This window comes from Spermophilus citellus, assembly GCF_964194105.1.
Source record: "Spermophilus citellus genome assembly, chromosome: 14".
Classification (NCBI taxonomy): domain Eukaryota; kingdom Metazoa; phylum Chordata; class Mammalia; order Rodentia; family Sciuridae; genus Spermophilus; species Spermophilus citellus.
Genome location: NC_138194.1, coordinates 21,663,953 through 21,680,274, shown reverse-complemented (window position 1 = coordinate 21,680,274; position 16,322 = coordinate 21,663,953). Strand labels below are relative to the sequence as shown.

At 35.5% G+C, this 16,322-nt stretch overlaps 1 protein-coding gene across 9 annotated transcripts in view; it reads left to right on the top strand.

The window, feature by feature from the left end:
• The window catches only part of PRKDC (protein kinase, DNA-activated, catalytic subunit), a 175,429-nt gene that overhangs the window by 31,018 nt on the left and 128,089 nt on the right, over positions 1-16,322 (top strand). For all 9 annotated transcript variants that reach the window (XM_081265647.1, XM_081265646.1, XM_081265643.1 and 6 more), the window contains 6 exons: positions 2,469-2,575; positions 4,595-4,685; positions 5,695-5,858; positions 6,588-6,740; positions 8,186-8,293; positions 10,613-10,839. In XM_081265647.1, coding sequence (XP_081121773.1) covers positions 2,469-2,575; positions 4,595-4,685; positions 5,695-5,858; positions 6,588-6,740; positions 8,186-8,293; positions 10,613-10,839 — 850 coding nt within the window. The remainder of the gene's footprint in view (positions 1-2,468; positions 2,576-4,594; positions 4,686-5,694; positions 5,859-6,587; positions 6,741-8,185; positions 8,294-10,612; positions 10,840-16,322) is intronic.

The window sequence follows — 16,322 nt, the reverse complement described above, 5'->3', positions numbered from 1 at the left end:
CGTATGAGGGCCTGAGTTTGATCCCCAGTACTTCCAAAAAAGAAAGGAGGAAAAAAAAAAAAAAGAAAGTAAATAGTGATTTTGTGTTTTTGTTGGATTTTTATTCATTTTTAAAATATAACTGATGAAGCTAAGAATTGGGAAAAAAAAATAAAAGGTCAATGGAGAAGAAACAGGTTTAGGAAAAGAGTTTTAAAGAAAAAATCATCTGACCAGGCAAAAAATATTGCTAATCAGGGAATGTAGTACTAACAGTCAAAAGGCTGGATTTACTTAAATGAGAATGAAAAGGAATGTTACCAGGTGCAAGCAAAAAGAAAGATTCAGTTGGGAGAAAGACTGAAGTATTAGTAAGAATTTTAGAATCTTAAATTTCACTATATTAAAAGCAGAAATGAAGTGGTTTTTTTTGTGAAGTTTTACCTATGTAAATCATTATTTTGTTATTAAATGTTATTTCTTGGAAACATTAAATAGAAGTTATCTGACAGATTTTACTGTATCTAGTTGAAACATTCTGAATATATGTTCAGAATTCTTGAAGAAAGTTCGAATTTTGGAAGATTTTTATATAAATGATTGTGAGTCTTGTTTTAGGAACGAAAAAATTTCGTAGTAGTTAATCTCTATAGTTTAGGCTTTTAAAATGCATATTATATAAGATGTACTGCTATTTGAGTAGTTGACAAAAATTCATACACTTAGAATATACGAAATAGCAAAAATCTTTGTAGTATTTTTATTTTTTGTTTTGCATTTGATTCTGTTAATTACATTTTTGAAAAGACTTATGTTTTAGATTAATGAAGGAAGTTGCTGTGATTGTTTCAAAGGATCTGTCTATTGATAGATATGTGTATTCTAGACCATATGATGATAGAAGCAGAGTAAGCAAAATTAACAAGAACATCATGTTCAAGGCAACCACTGTTTTTAGTAACTTTGTACCTGATACATCAAATTTCCAGAACAGTTGCATGAATAGTAAAAAGAACTACTGTATACTTCACCTGGATTCCTCACTTACTAAGCCAGTTATTAAGATTTTGTACCATTTGCCTTTACTTTCTATATCATGTGTGATTTTGTGTGGGTGTATATATTTATACAGGACTTTTTTTTGTGTGAATTCTTTGTAAGCTGCAGGCATCATGGATCTGTACACATCAGTGTCCCATTGTGTACTTCTTAAGAGCGAGGACTTCCTTTTACATAACTACATTATTCTTATAAAAAAATCAGGAAATATGGGTACATACTCTTCTAATATATAGTCCATAGTAGTTATTTTCATTTGTCCCATTAGTTTCTTATATAACTATATTTTTCTTGATCCAGAATTCAGTGTAGAATTTATATTATATTTAGTTGTCATTACTCTGTGCCAATGTTTTTATTTGAACGGTTGTGGGGTGGTTTTATGAGACACTGATGATGCACACTGAAGAATTCAAGGGTGGTGGGTTTTTACTTGTCCAGGCAAGGAATTTTTGATTTTACTTTCAAATTTTCTATTTATGATTTGTTTTAAAAATAGGTAGTTTATAGAGGTGTATTTTAGGACTGTAAATATTATTGTTCCTCATCACACTTTCACTATAATTGTTCTAGTATTCCTTGATAGTTCTTCCTTTATTTTTGTGATAGTTAGAAAAGAGTATTTTTCAGGGCTGGGAACATGGCTCAAGTAGTAGCGCGCTCACCTGGCATGCGTGAGGCACTGGGTTCGATCCTCAGCACCATATAAAAATAAAAAAATAAAGATATTGTGTCCCCCTAAAGCTAAAAAATAAATATTAAAAAAAGAGTATTTTGGGCTGGGGGTGTGGCTCAAGCGGTAGCGCGATTGCCTGGCGTGCGTGCGGCCCGGGTTCGATCCTCAGCACCACATACAAACAACGATGTTGTGTCTGCCAATAACTAAAAAAAATATATATATTAAAAAAATTCTCTCTCTCTCTCTCTCTCCCCCCCCATCACTCTCTCTTTAAAAAAAAAAAAAAGAGTATTTTTCTCCCATCTCTAGTCCTTCAATCCTAGTTGATATTCTACTGTAAAAACTAACTTTTTCTCTTTTCCTGTATTTACTTATCTATATCGCTTGGGACTCATGTATTCTTATTTCTCCAGTGGGTTCATTTTGATGGTCAGATGGTAACAAATTTGGCTTGTATGTGAGGTGTGGGATCTGGCTCCAGCAGCAGGATGTAATTCAGGATCTTCTGATGAGTCTGTTCCAGTCTAAGAATCAGCATTTCTTCAAGGAACCATGATCCTTTTAGTGGACTGTGGTGCTTAAAAACAAGACAACCATTGTGAATACTTTATGTTCTAGAAACTTAGTTTTTTTCATCATAACGAAGATTAGGATTTTAATGTTTATATGTTTGGCAGTAGAGTGTATTCTCCTTAGTATTCATCAAATAAATGAATGCTATTTAAAATTGATTTTTGTTTACCGTTGTTAGATGAGGCCAAGAACAACTGGGAAGTGTCAGCACTTTCTCGAGCTGCCCAGAAAGGATTTAATAAAGTTGTGTTAAAGCATTTGAAAAAGACAAAGAACACTTCATCAGTAAGATATCCTTTGTATTTTCTTTACCTTATATAATACAGAGATTAGAAAAGAATCCTCACTTGAGATGTTAGTTGTTTTTACATATAAATAAGTGTAGTATAGAAGTAAGTTTCAATATATGTTTGGCATGAAAATATAAACTGTATTAATTATTTGGTTGTTGTCTTGATGTTGTTGTCCTGCTCATCCCTACCCTTAAATGTGTTTAGTGGATAATGCAGAGTAACATGGTTCATTTTCAACAAGCAAATTGGAATACTGATACCATGGATATGTAAGATTGATCCATTCTTAAATACAACTTTATCAAGTTAATGCTAGTTTTGTGCTTTTTTGGTGATAATTTTTTGACCAGTTTTTTTGAGATGAGCTGTATGATGTGATAGGAAAAAATGATATAAATGGTAAAAGCTTTGTTTAGGGAAAGTATCTATTTTTGGTATGAACTGAAAATTACAACTTGAAAAACTTTTAATGTTGAAAATTGATAAGTAAAAAACCCTAGCATGAATGCTTTCTGCACTATTATTTTTGGTAGCTTTTGATTGAAAGACTTGCATGCAACTAAAAATGATTTTCTGAATTTTTAAAATAATTTTATCTCACATAAACAAAGATGGATAACATAGCTTGAGCATATCTTTAATTTTACAAATAAGATTTTTTCACAGGTGCAAATGCCTATTCCCTAGGATGCCTATTCCTTAGGACAGCTTTTTCTAAGTGAGGATCCCTGGGTTCCAGGGTGCAAGGCCAAAGCTGTTTCTGTTGACATTTGCACCATGATATGTCAATGGGCAACACTGTTGTGGTTCTTTTTAGCATTTTATTGGCACTTGCCTCTAGGCACATTCTGGAAAGTTTGCCTAATCCAGTGAACCAGTATTTTCAGATGAATAATACTTGAAGTTACCAAATTATGCACAAGTACAAACATTTATTCAGATATAAAACAAATCAAGGATTTTAATGTAATCCAGTTCATTGATAAGGTTTCAAATTCCACATTACAATAACAAACCTTTAAAAAAACTACCAATAGTATACTTTTGGTGTAATATCAAAGAACTGTAACCACAATTATGTTAAAAAGACTTAAAATGCTCCTCCCTCTTCTAGCTACTGATTCTGTGAAGCCTAAACCCCGAATCTCACAATGTGCCAAAAGGGATCTGCACTTATGTGAAACAGGGCTCCCGTTCTGAGCATTTTTGTTTGGAAAATTGAGTTACTTTTCTTGACAGTATGTCATTCATTCACTTGTAATGTGTTTAGTATTTTAAAAATAATTATTTAAATAATTTAAGTTTTAATTTCTAATGTAATAAGTATTAATGAGTGTATTTTAAAAATAATAACTTTAAATAATTTAAGTTTTAATATCTAATGTAATAAGTATTAATGAGTGTATTTTTCAAAATAATAACTATTTAAATAATTTAAGTTTTAATTTCTAATGTAATAAATATTAATGAGCATTACCCACATAAATAAAACCTTTCTGGGGTTTTCTGATATTTCTTAAGAGCTTATTAAAGGAGGGCTGGGGATGTGCCTCAGTGGCAGAGCACTTGCCTCACACATGTGAGGCACCAGGTTCGATCCTCAGCATCACATAAAAATAAATAAACAAAATAAAGGTATTGTGTTCATGTATAACTAAAAAAATATATAAAAAAAAAAAAACCATAAAGTGTCCTCCCCAAAAGCCTGGAACTCCTGCTCTAGGAAATAGATATCCAACTTCATAGTTGGAAGAAGTATGACTTTTATGAATTTGCGATAAAGTTAATAGCACTACCATGTAGGACATAATTAACCAGTAAGAGAATTGGAGGCATCACTCTGTGGTATATAAGAACCTGGGGTTTGATCCCCAGCACTACAAAAAAAAAAAAAAAAAAAAAAAAGAAAAAAAAATTTAGCAATAGGACGAGTGATAAAATAGTTTTTCCTTATTTTCTTCTCTTTAATTTTAACTCAGATATTACATGTATACAATTTTTCATTTTGTAGAATGAAACACTATCCTTAGAAGAAATAAGAATTAGAGTAGTACAAATTCTTGGATCTCTCGGAGGACAAATAAACAAAAATCTTATAACAGGTAATGTTTTCTTTCAAAATAAATTAATGTGTGTAGACATATTTGTGCTTCAGTTGAGATCAATAGTGTCATAGTATATTCTGATATTTATTCCTATGTGTGATTTACGTATTTTCAGGGAGGATTATAGTGAATAATGTACCACTTGATGAAATGCTTTTATTATACTCATGCCATTGGAATAATTCAGCACACTAACAGAGCAAATGTTCTAGCTTGATTTGTTACACACACACATTTTTTTTTTCCATTTTGAAACAGTCTAATTTGGCATTATTTTCTATGGGTAAACTTTATTTTAGGGGAATTTAAACTTTTAAAAACTCAATATTCTTAATACGTGGATGCTTTTAGATTGTTTTTATGACAATAATTGTGATTAGTAAAAACTCATTTGTTTTTACTTTTGAAATTTGGTATTAAATACACTAGTGGCTTATTGTTTTTAACTTAGTGGCTTGGTTATTTAGGAAATTTGAACCTGTACTTGGAAATAAGCAGGAAATTTTTAGTAAAAATATTTTTCATTTACCATTTTTTTCCATAAAATACCCTAAGTAACTCTTACTGAATTTGAATATTAAATATTCCAGATTGTTAATTTGTTTGAAAATATTTTTTACTTAAGTTAAATTAAAAAATACTGTTGTCAGTACTTTTAGATGTTCTAATTACATATCTAAAGTAGTAAAAAGGAAAGATAAATAAATGTTTAGTTTAAAAGTTTAAAGAGATCCTGATTAGCCTGGCATGGTGGCACACATGTATAATCCCAGTGGTTTAGGAGGCTGAGGTAGGAAGATCATGAGTTCAAAGCCGGCCTTAGCAAAAGTGAGGCACTAAGCTACTTAGTGAGACTCTGTCTCTAAATAAAATAAGAAAAAATAAGGCTGGAGATGTGGCTCAATGGCCAAATGCCCCCACCAAAGACTCCGATTGAGCCAATGAGAGGTAGAACAACTGATTTAAGATGGATTTTGAATGGAAAACCACTCTTCTTTTTTGTCAGCCACGACTTCAGATGAAATGATGAAGAAGTGTGTGGCGTGGGACAGAGAGAAGAGACTCAGCTTTGCAGTGCCGTTCAGAGATATGAAGCCTGTCATTTATTTGGATATATTCTTGCCCCGGGTCACAGAATTGGCTCTTTCAGCTAGTGACAGACAAACTAAAGTACTTTTATTTTTCATTTCATATCTTACTTAGGGTCTATTGCTTTGAAAACACATTGGGTAGGAAAAGAAAATATATTTTAGCCATTCCATTATCATTAATTTTGTATTTTTCTAACTGCTTACTTATCATTGATAAATAAAAGTTAAACATAAATTATCTTAATAGATAATAACCTGGCAGAAAATTAATATGCCAAAAATTCTTCATGATAGAAAATACAGTACAAAGGGCATTTAAAAATGATACTTGATTTGTTTTTAAGGTTGATTATTCCTTCAACCTTAAAAACAAATCATCTGAAATTTTAATATAGTGTTATAAATAAACATTTACTAACCATGATAGTTGCAAATATGCTTACAAATGAAGTGATGTCTATAATTCTGTAATGGGGCATTATTCAAATATAGTTCTTAAAAAATTTTTTTTAAAGAAAAAGCAAAAATAAAGGGAAATACATTTCTTGTGAATGTATTAGTCCCAGTGTCTAAAGCTTTTAAATATCAATTCTTGGCTCTTAGATGAAGATCTAAGTGAACAGAAGCATTAGTTTTATCTAAGAAGTGCTACTTCCAGTTAATTTATATTTGAATTACATTACATGATAATGATAGTTATGTGCAACAAGTTTTTCTTCTTAAAGGGCTAAGTTGAAAAACACTTCAAAAATCTTCTTTTCTTGTGAACATTATAATGTAAGCTTTGTTGAACTCTTGACCTATTTAGGTGGCAGCTTGTGAACTGTTACATAGCATAGTCATGTTTATGTTGGGAAAAGCCACTCAGATGCCCGAAGGTGATCAGGGTTCTCCGCCCATGTACCAGCTATATAAACACACTTTTCCCGTTCTGCTTCGCCTTGCTTGTGATGTAGATCAGGTAAGTGCATGATTTTGAATAGAAAACTTAAAAAGAAAAAAAAAGTGGTTAGGCGTGGTGGTACATCCCTGTAATCCCAGCAACTTGGGAGGTTGAGTCAGGAGGATTATAAATTCAAGGCCAGCCTCAGCAACTTAGTAAAGCCCTAAGCAACTTAGTGAGACCCTGTCTTAAAAGTTAAAAAGAACTGGGGATGCAGTTCAGTGGCTACGCACTCCTAGGTTAACTCCCCAGTACAAAAAAAAGGTCCCCTTCAGTTGTCAAAGGGTTTGCTACACATTGGAATAATCACCTGGGAATCTACCAAACATTCTGATTTGATTGGTTATGGATGTGACATGGAGAATAGGACTTTGAAAAGTTGTCCCAGCAACCTCTTTTGTGCCACAGAGTTGGGGAGCCAATGTTATAGTCACGGAGAGTCTTGGCATCCTAAAGTGGATTAGCTGTCACCCTGCTCATGGGTGGATGAACTCCATCTTTCAGGAAGTGAAGAAGTGGCTAGGAGTCAAGGAACAGATTGGAAATGTTGGGAAATGACCTGTTCTTGATATTTCATGGACAGAACCTCCATTTCTGTCATGAAGCAGAAAAACAAATCTCAGTTCATTTTATGAAGCTGGCATAACCCTGTTATCAGAGTGTACACATAAAAAATAAAGTGAAATGCAGAAGTCACTTATAAATGTATTGGAAAATTTTGCAACATATATGAAATCATCATGATTAAGTGGAATTTTTGAAACTGAAATTTACCATATAAATAGTTTAAGAAGTAGCTATTCTCCCCATAGAAGCCTAAAGGTCTTTGGCTGATCTTGGTAGGCTAGGCATGGTTTAATGTTGTCTTAATATAGTAAAGACTATCTACCTGAGTTTCATAGTCAAATCATGGTGATCTGGATCCTATGCCTATTGCTGGGAGTGGTTCTTCAGTATTTGGAGTAGGCAACAGAAGCAGAGGCACCTGCCTCTCCTCTTTAACTTTGTTCCTCCCTATGGCATAGACTTTAAAGTCTATATGTATAGGACGTTGATCTGGCTTTCATTTTGTCACAGGGATGGTATTCATGATGTGGGAAGCCACAGGCTCATTATTTGCTTTGTGGTTGATTAATGATAATCTGTATCTAATCTAGAATACCTTGTATACACATTTAAAATCAGAGTAATGAAGATAAATAATGTGTACCCTAAATTACCCTCCTAACTAGAGGAACAATGAGATTTAGAGGTACATTTTTCTTTGCTGAACTCTAGAAAGTAAGGAAGAATTGTCAGAACATGTTCATTATGGAATTGAACTAAAAAAAGAAATTAATGAAATCACAGTAGTAGTTTCGCTTCATTTTGCCCTACTGTAAGTGCCATTTAATGTCCAATTTCCAGTTTAAATTTACTTTAACACAAAGGGAAAAAACTCCAGTGAAGTCTTGTTTTTTCAGGTGACAAGGCAACTTTATGAGCCACTTGTTATGCAACTGATTCACTGGTTCACTAATAATAAGAAATTTGAAAGTCAAGATACTGTCGCCTTACTAGAAACCATATTGGTGAGTAGTGGTTGATTCTTTTCTTGCTATTCCTGTTGTCTAGTTACATTTAATACCAAAATGTAGCCTCTAGTTGGATCCTTTTATCTTTTGTTGTATTTGATTTCTAATGCCATTTTAGTGGACACAATGCCATATTTATTTATTTAAAAGATGCTTTTAAATATCTATAAATAATAGTTCACACATTTTTCTTCTGTTTTCTGGGAAGGCAATTGTAAATTCAACAAATTTTATCTCTTTAAAGGTGTGTGTGTGGTGCGTGTGTGTATGTGTATGGAGTAAGAATGTTTTTTGACTTATTGGAGGTACGGTAGCTCTTTTTAAAATACTTTTAGTATAATACTTAGTTTAAAAGTAAAAGGAATTTTTGAGCTTTCTCAATATTTTCCTGTATTCAGATTCAATAGTTAAAGGGTCCTACTAATAGCAGTTTATCTTTTATATAGAACTCTCCTGACATGGTAGAGGTAGAATCCTTAGGATCTGACCACTGGCTTGCTGAGGACAAAGGTAGTGAGGTCAGCTAGACTATGGTATCTTTTGATGCCATGTATATTACTATAAGACATACAGTAATAATTTTTATTGTTTGATTTTGTCTGTTATTTCAGTTTATCATTTTATTTTGTTATACACTTTAGAATTCAAAGCTCTAGTTGAACACATAGTGAATTTGTTCAAACATATCCTTTAATTCTTTGTTCTTGCAAATTGACTCCAGTTTACATCTGTGTGCCATTTTTCTCTTTTAAGTTTGAGATGAGTCAGGAAAATAAGGAAATTGACAAGAGCATCCAGAGAGAAGTAGTGAAGGCATTAAGTTTGTGGTGATTGTGAGGATTTGGATCTGTTTTCATGTTTTTTATTGTGTAGGGGCATTGTGAAAAAGGAGGCTAGAATGGTGTTGGACTGAAGAGCAGATCATTCTGTAGGACAGCCACACATCCTGGTGTGTAATTACAAATAGTACTACTTTCACTCCTAGAGTCACCCTTAATTGTATGCCACGTGATAGGCAACAGAGAGTTAAGTTGCTGAATATTTTAAATTAGGAAGCAGACCATAATTATATCTATAACATTATTCCTTGCAGTGCGTACCAGTGAATTCTGCTTCTAATAAATACAATTAATTTAATTTGTGGTTTACTTATATTCAGATTGGGTTTGTCTATATTTAAAAAAATTTTTTTTAGTTATACATGGGCACAATATCTTTATTTTGTTTATTTATTTTTATGTGGTGCTGAGGATCAAACCCTCACATATGTGAGGCAAGGACTTTTTCACTGAGCCACAATCCCAGTCCTGTTTATATTTTTTGTGGTACTGGGGATTGAACCCAGGGGTGCTTTATCACTGTGCTTACATCCCCAGCTCTTTTTATTTTGTTTCGAGACAAGGTCTTACTAAGTTGTCAAGGCTGGTTTTGAACTTGTTAGCCTCCTTCCCTGATTCCTAATTATGGGCATGTGTTGCCATACCTGGCTGGATGTGTTTATTCTATTATGTTTCTATTCTGAAGCAGCTATTTTAGTTATTGCCTTTTCCCTTTTGATTTTTAAAGATAGCTGAAGTAAGGGGTTTCAAAAGAAATCTAGTGAGATAATGATAAAGTAAAATGAGATGGCCGAAAGAGAAAGTAATGAAGAAATGTGAACTTTATAGCATAGCACTTCAGTGAAGGATAGCCATTGTTTTATTAGAAAGAATCGTCACTTCCCTAACATCAGCACATGCACTATCTTAGTCTGTTGTCTGTTGCTATACTGAACATCACAGACTTTGGTAATTTATAGAGAATGAGCTGTAACTCATGGTTCTGGAGGCCAGGAAATCCAACATCAAGGTGCTGATATGTGATGAGAGCCTTCTTGCTGCATGGTATCATGTGGAGGGCAAAACCTGGTGAGAGAGTGCCACCATGGGGGTCCATCCTCATGACCTAATTTCAATTCTGTTTACCTCCCAAAGACCCTGACTCCAAATACTGTTAACATGTGAGTTTAGAGATTATTTTCAACATAGGCTTTTGGGGGGACAAATTCAAATTATCTCAGAATTTTCTCCCTTTTCCATGGAATTTTCAATTTATTATTTAGTGTAAAAGATAATGTTTTCCTTGTGTTAAAAGGAACTTGTCATTTGAATTTAGTTTCAGGGAAATCAGATTGTTTCTCTTAGTGTTTATTTTTTCTTGTCTTATGCTATAAATAATTTTCATAACATTCTAGTCATGTTCAAAGGCAGACTAAGGGTATTTGGCTGCCATTATATGGATATAACATTAGTAAAAAAAAATGTGTCTTTGTTTCAGGATGGAATTGTGGACCCCATCGACAGTACTTTAAGAGATTTTTGTGGTCAGTGTATTCGAGAATTCCTCAAATGGTCCATTAAGCAAACAACACCACAGCAGCAAGAAAAGAGTCCAGTAAATACCAAGTCACTTTTCAAGCGACTTTACAGCTTTGCACTTCACCCCAGTGCTTTCAAGAGGTTGGGAGCATCACTGGCTTTTAATAACATCTATAGGGAATTCAGGTATGTGAGACACATGTGTACAAGGAAGGGTATAAAATTTGCTCTTGAAACTTGTACTGGTACTTTTTGAAAAGTGGCTTAGTGTTTCTGTCCATGTATTTCTGTATCAAGTATTTAGTAAGTAATTATGTGCTGGATGCTGTGCTGTGTTCCAAGGTTTAAAAAATGAATTAAAATTCAGTTTGTACTCAAGATGCTTAGAAACTACTAAGAAATACATACAAACATAATACTGCAGCAGTTTTGGAGCCCACAGGGGTATATCCAGTCCAGTCAGAGTAGGTTAGGCAAAGATGTCAAAGGTAGGATGTAAAGGATAAATGAGAACAAGCCAGGGTGTCCAGATCAAAGGGATGTGGTGGAGAGGTAAGAAATGGGATGGCATCTGAGTTGATGCAGACATTTGATTTTCCCAGACTGTGGTGTTGAAGGTTTGGGAGATAATACAGCAAGGCTGGGGAGTAGGGTTTGGGCTGCTGTGGTGAAAGTACCAGCTACCTCTTGTTTCAGCAAATCTGTGGTGTTTTGGGAGCTGGGATCAGTGCGGTTAGATTTCTTCTTAAAATTATCTGTTGGTAGTTGGAAGGAAAGTGGGTCTAAGTGTGACACCAATGAAGAGGTTTTTTCAGAAGTCCAAGAAAAAGATAATTACTGACCTAAGGTGGTAGTGGTGGTTGTTCATTGATTCCATCACTTATTAAGTATATTATGAACCAGTAACTTATTAAGAATATTAGTTACTTGTTTAGAATATTATGAACCAGTGTGCACCTATAGTCCCAGCTACTCAGGAGGCCAAAATAAAAAAGATCATTGGATCTCAGGAGTTTTGAGTCTAGCCTAGACAACATAGTGAGACTCTACCTTAAGAAAAGAAAAGAATAATAGCAATAATATGTGCCAGGTATGGTACCAAATGCCAAGATATAATGATATAGCCCTTCTTGAGGGCTACATGTCAGAGAAAGAGATACTAATTAATTAATCACAGCAATAAATATAAAGCTTGCAACTGAAATTAGTGATGCTACATAGTAGTTCATAATTACTAAGTAATCTTATAGTGAGAATCTAAACTTGTTTGGTCAGAATAACTTCTCTCAGAAAGTGACAGCTGGCATAGAGAAGAGGGAATCAGTGATAAATATCTGATGGCTGAGCCAGGTGTGGTGGCACATGCCTGTAACCCCAATGGCTTGGGAGGATGAGGCAGGAGGATCGCCAGTTCAAAGCCAGTCTCAGCAATAGTGAGGCACTGAGCAATTCAGTGAGACCTGGTCTCTAAATAGAATACAAAATAGGGCTGAGGGTGTGACTCAGTGGACAAAAAAAAACAATATCAGATGAATGTATGGATGGGAATTTATATGTGTGTGATGAGAATTGGCCACTTAAAGCCATATGTTAATTTTTTAGCTTTTTTTTTTTTTTTTTTTTTTTGGTACTGGGTATTCAGGCCACGGTTGCTCTACCACTGAGCCACTCGCCCAGCTTTTTATTTTTTATTTTGAGGCAGGATCTTGCTAAGTTGCTAAGGCTGGCTTTGAACTTGTAACCCTCCTGCCTCAGCCTCCCAGGTTGCTGGGATTACAGGGGTGCACCACAGTGCTCCACTCTTTTTTAACTTTTTGTTGTGGTGGTGGTGGTGTTGGGGATTGAACCCGTTGCCTTGTGCATGCAAGGCAAGTGCTCTACCAACTGAACCATATCTCCAGCCCCTCTTTTTTAGCTTTTTAAATTGTGAAAACTATTTGTAGAGAAGGGTACGTAAAGCAAGAGTGTATAAAGTTTATAGAATAATAATAGTAAAATGCATTGTCACATACCCCCTAGATTGAGAAATAAGGCATTACTAGTATTTTGGAAAACTTCTTGCCCTTCCAGGGCCATCATTCTCCTGACTTATGCTACTTCCTTCCTGCTTTCCTTTTCTTCCTGCTTTTCTCCATAGTTTTATATTTATCTCCTATCCCCAAACAATATATTTTTGTGTTTTGAAAAGTGGGTAGTGAGGGCAAGCACAGTTTTGTGAGACAAAGGCAGTCTTTTAAATTTTTTTGTTGTTGTTCTGGGGGTTGAACCTTGGGGCACTGAATCACTGAGCAATATCCCCAGCCCTTTTTATTAAATATTTTTTAATTCTGAGACAGCATCTCACCAAGTTACTGAGGTTGGCTTTGAACTGTGATCCTCCTGCCTTAGCCTCCTGAGCCACTGGAGTTACAGGCATGTGCCACCATTCCAAGAGTCATTTCCCTATTGAGGGGTTCTGGGAGACTAAATGGAGACTGGCTTCATCCTTCCTAATAGATCATAAGAGCAAGTTGGATCAGCAGGATCCACAGTCAATCCTGGAAGGCAAGTTTCTTCAGAGATGGCCATGAAGTGGACCAGAATCTGATGTATGGGGGAAGTATCATCCAAGGGTATGGGTTATCCCTTAGTTCCTCTTCTCAGCTCAGAATGCCCACCTTGTCTGTCAGGAGTAAGTCAAAGTTTAATACCCCTGTGCCTAAATGAGCACTGTTAGCTGATCTAGGCAGAACACAGAATTTCCCAGAACATGGTCATGATGAGCCAGTCTCAGAGAAAAACTTGAATTTGCTTGGGCATTCTGTCCAGGTGGAAGGATACATTCAGCCATGTCCTGTTGGAGATAGCTATCAGCATGTCTTTTCTGCATTCCCTGCTTGCCAGTTTTGTGTTATGTCGAGCTCACTCTGTGTGACTATGAGGGACTTTTTATATGGTGCTGAGGATCAGCACTTGCTAGGTGAGCACTCTACTGCTGAGCCACAAACCCATCTTTTGGTCATTTCTTGACTTCTTTCCTGTGTTTGGGCTTCTGTTTCCTTACCCTGTATCATTGTCTTTCTTGGGTACTCTAATTTGTTAGACCACATTTCAAGTGGCTAATTTGAGAAAGAATGCATGAAAGAGGACTGTTTGATGTCTTGCATGTTGGATACTATAAATTGAAGCACTAATATTTCCTTTCTGCATTCTGATGAACTGGTTTCATGCTCCTTTGGAGGGCAGCTTAGTCGTATTTTGTCATATAATTTCTTTACTAATACGTATCAACTGCTTTCCTGACGCCTAATATAAAAACTTTTGCTGGTTGACTCTCTGTTTTCCTGCTTGCCTCCATGTTCTTATCCATACTGGTTCTGTTTTTTTTTTTTTTTTTGCAGCATCCTTTACTTCAAGGATTTGAGATGTTGGGGCCTGTAGGGGACTTGTGTAACTCTGAAAGGCCCTGTCCCCCTTGGGAATATTTTTTTTTTTTTAAATTATTATACTCATGCCAGTGTGACTACCAGTTTTCATTTCTCATTGTAAGCCCCATACCCTCGTCTGTGCTTTGCTCTGCTTTTCTTATTGCATGAACACATCCATCCCAAGGGGTAATGCAGTGACTGAGGCTGAAGGCTTCACTGCAACTCTTAATTTTGTGTCAACTCCCGTGACAGTTATTGTGTTATTTTTAATCTTTTACTATTCTGTGTCTTTTTTTTTTTTTTTTTTTAAAGAGAGAGTGAGAGAGGAGAGAGAGAGAGAGAAGAGAATTTTTAATATTTATTTTTTACTTCTCGGCGGACACAACATCTTTGTTGGTATGTGGTGCTGAGGATCGAACCCGGGCCGCACGCATGCCAGGCGAGCGCGCTACCGCTTGAGCCACATCCCCAGCCCCATATTCTGTGTCTTTAAGGAACACATTTTCCCATGAGATATCTGACCTCTCTAACTAGGTGCTGGCCCTTGGTACTTAGGACACCAAGTTTACTATCTGTTACAGTCACATGTCACTTGATGGCAGGGGTGCATTCTGAAAAATGTGCCCTTAAATGATTTTGTCATTTTTGTGAACATTGTTGAGTGTACTTCCACATTCACTAAGTACACAGACTAAGACAGTTATACTGACATTAATCATTGTAATCCTCTAGGACTACTGTTGTATATGTGGTTAGTTATGTGTGACTGTATAAGTTAGATGGTGCACAGATGTTGATTGAATTGATTACTTGCATGTACTAGATATACTTATGAAAGGCTCAGAGTTTACTATTGGTGTTGACTTAAATTTTTTCTCAGAATTAAAAATAATTGTTTGCCGGGTGCAGTGGTATACACCTGTAACCCCAGCGGCTCAGGAGGCTGAGGTAGGAGGATCGCAAGTTCAAAGCCAGCCTCAGCAATGGCAACGAGCTAAGCAACTCAGTGAGATCCTGTCTCTAACTAAAATACAAAATAGGGCTGGGGATGGGGCTCAGTGATTGAGGGCCCCTGAGTTCAATCCCCCATAGTAAAAAAAAAAAAAAAAAAAAAAAAGTTTATTTCATTGATACTCAGTAGCTGGATAGTGAAAGTAGAAAAAATGTTACATTCTATGATCTTAAATGCATACTTTTTTGTGGCGAGGGGATGCTGGGGGCATTTTACCACTGAACTTCAACCCCAATTCTTTTTATTTTTCTTGAATTTTACCAAATGTTTATTTCATTTTACTTTACACATTTTTTTTTATTTTATTGTTGGTTGTTCAAAACATTACATAGTTCTTAATATACCATATTTCACAGAATGATTCAAGTGGATTATGAGCTCCCACCTTTACCCCGTATACAGATTGCTGTGTCACATCAGTTACATTTCCATTGATTTACAAATTGCCTTTCTAGTGACTGATGTATTCTGCTGTCTATCCCATTCTCCACTATCCCCCCTCCCCTCTCCTTCCCTCCCCTTCTCTCTCTCCACCCCCTCTACTGTAAATCGTTTCTTACACTTATATAATTTCTCTCCTACTCCTCCTTTCCTCTTATATGACTTTACACATTTTTTACTGGTGAATTATCTTTGTACATATTAATGGGATTTATTGTTACATGCACACAATCTGACAATATAATTTGGCCAACTTCACCCCCTAGCACTTCCCCGTCCCTCTCCACCTGCCACCCTTAGGTCCCTTTCCTCTACAAATAGTCCTTTGATCTTTAGGAAATCTATTCTCACCTTTGTTTTCCACTTTCCTCTCAAACTTCTGCATGTAGGAGAAAACACATGACCTGTAACCTTCTGAGTTTGACTTATTTTGCTCAGATGTTGACTTGATTTAAGGTAGGATGAGAGCTTTTAAATTTGCTTTATTTTAGAAGAACATGGATGTGTTATATGGTATCAGTTCTTCTTTTTCCTTACATTGAGTTTTAATGAGCTTTGTAAAATATGGTTGGAATAATGGTTCTAAGGTTATGTGCCAGGAACAGTCTCCTAGTGGGAGGAGGCATATGATACCCGTGGATGGAGAAGAGCCAGTACTGTCTCTTGATTAATTTATAAAGCCTCATGCTTTAGTCTGCTCTTGAGGAAGCGTTATTTGTGTGTGTGTGTGTGTGTGTGTGTGTGTGTGCGCGCGCGCGCGCGCGCGCGCGCGCATGTGTGTATGTTGTTGGGGATTGAACCCAGGGCCT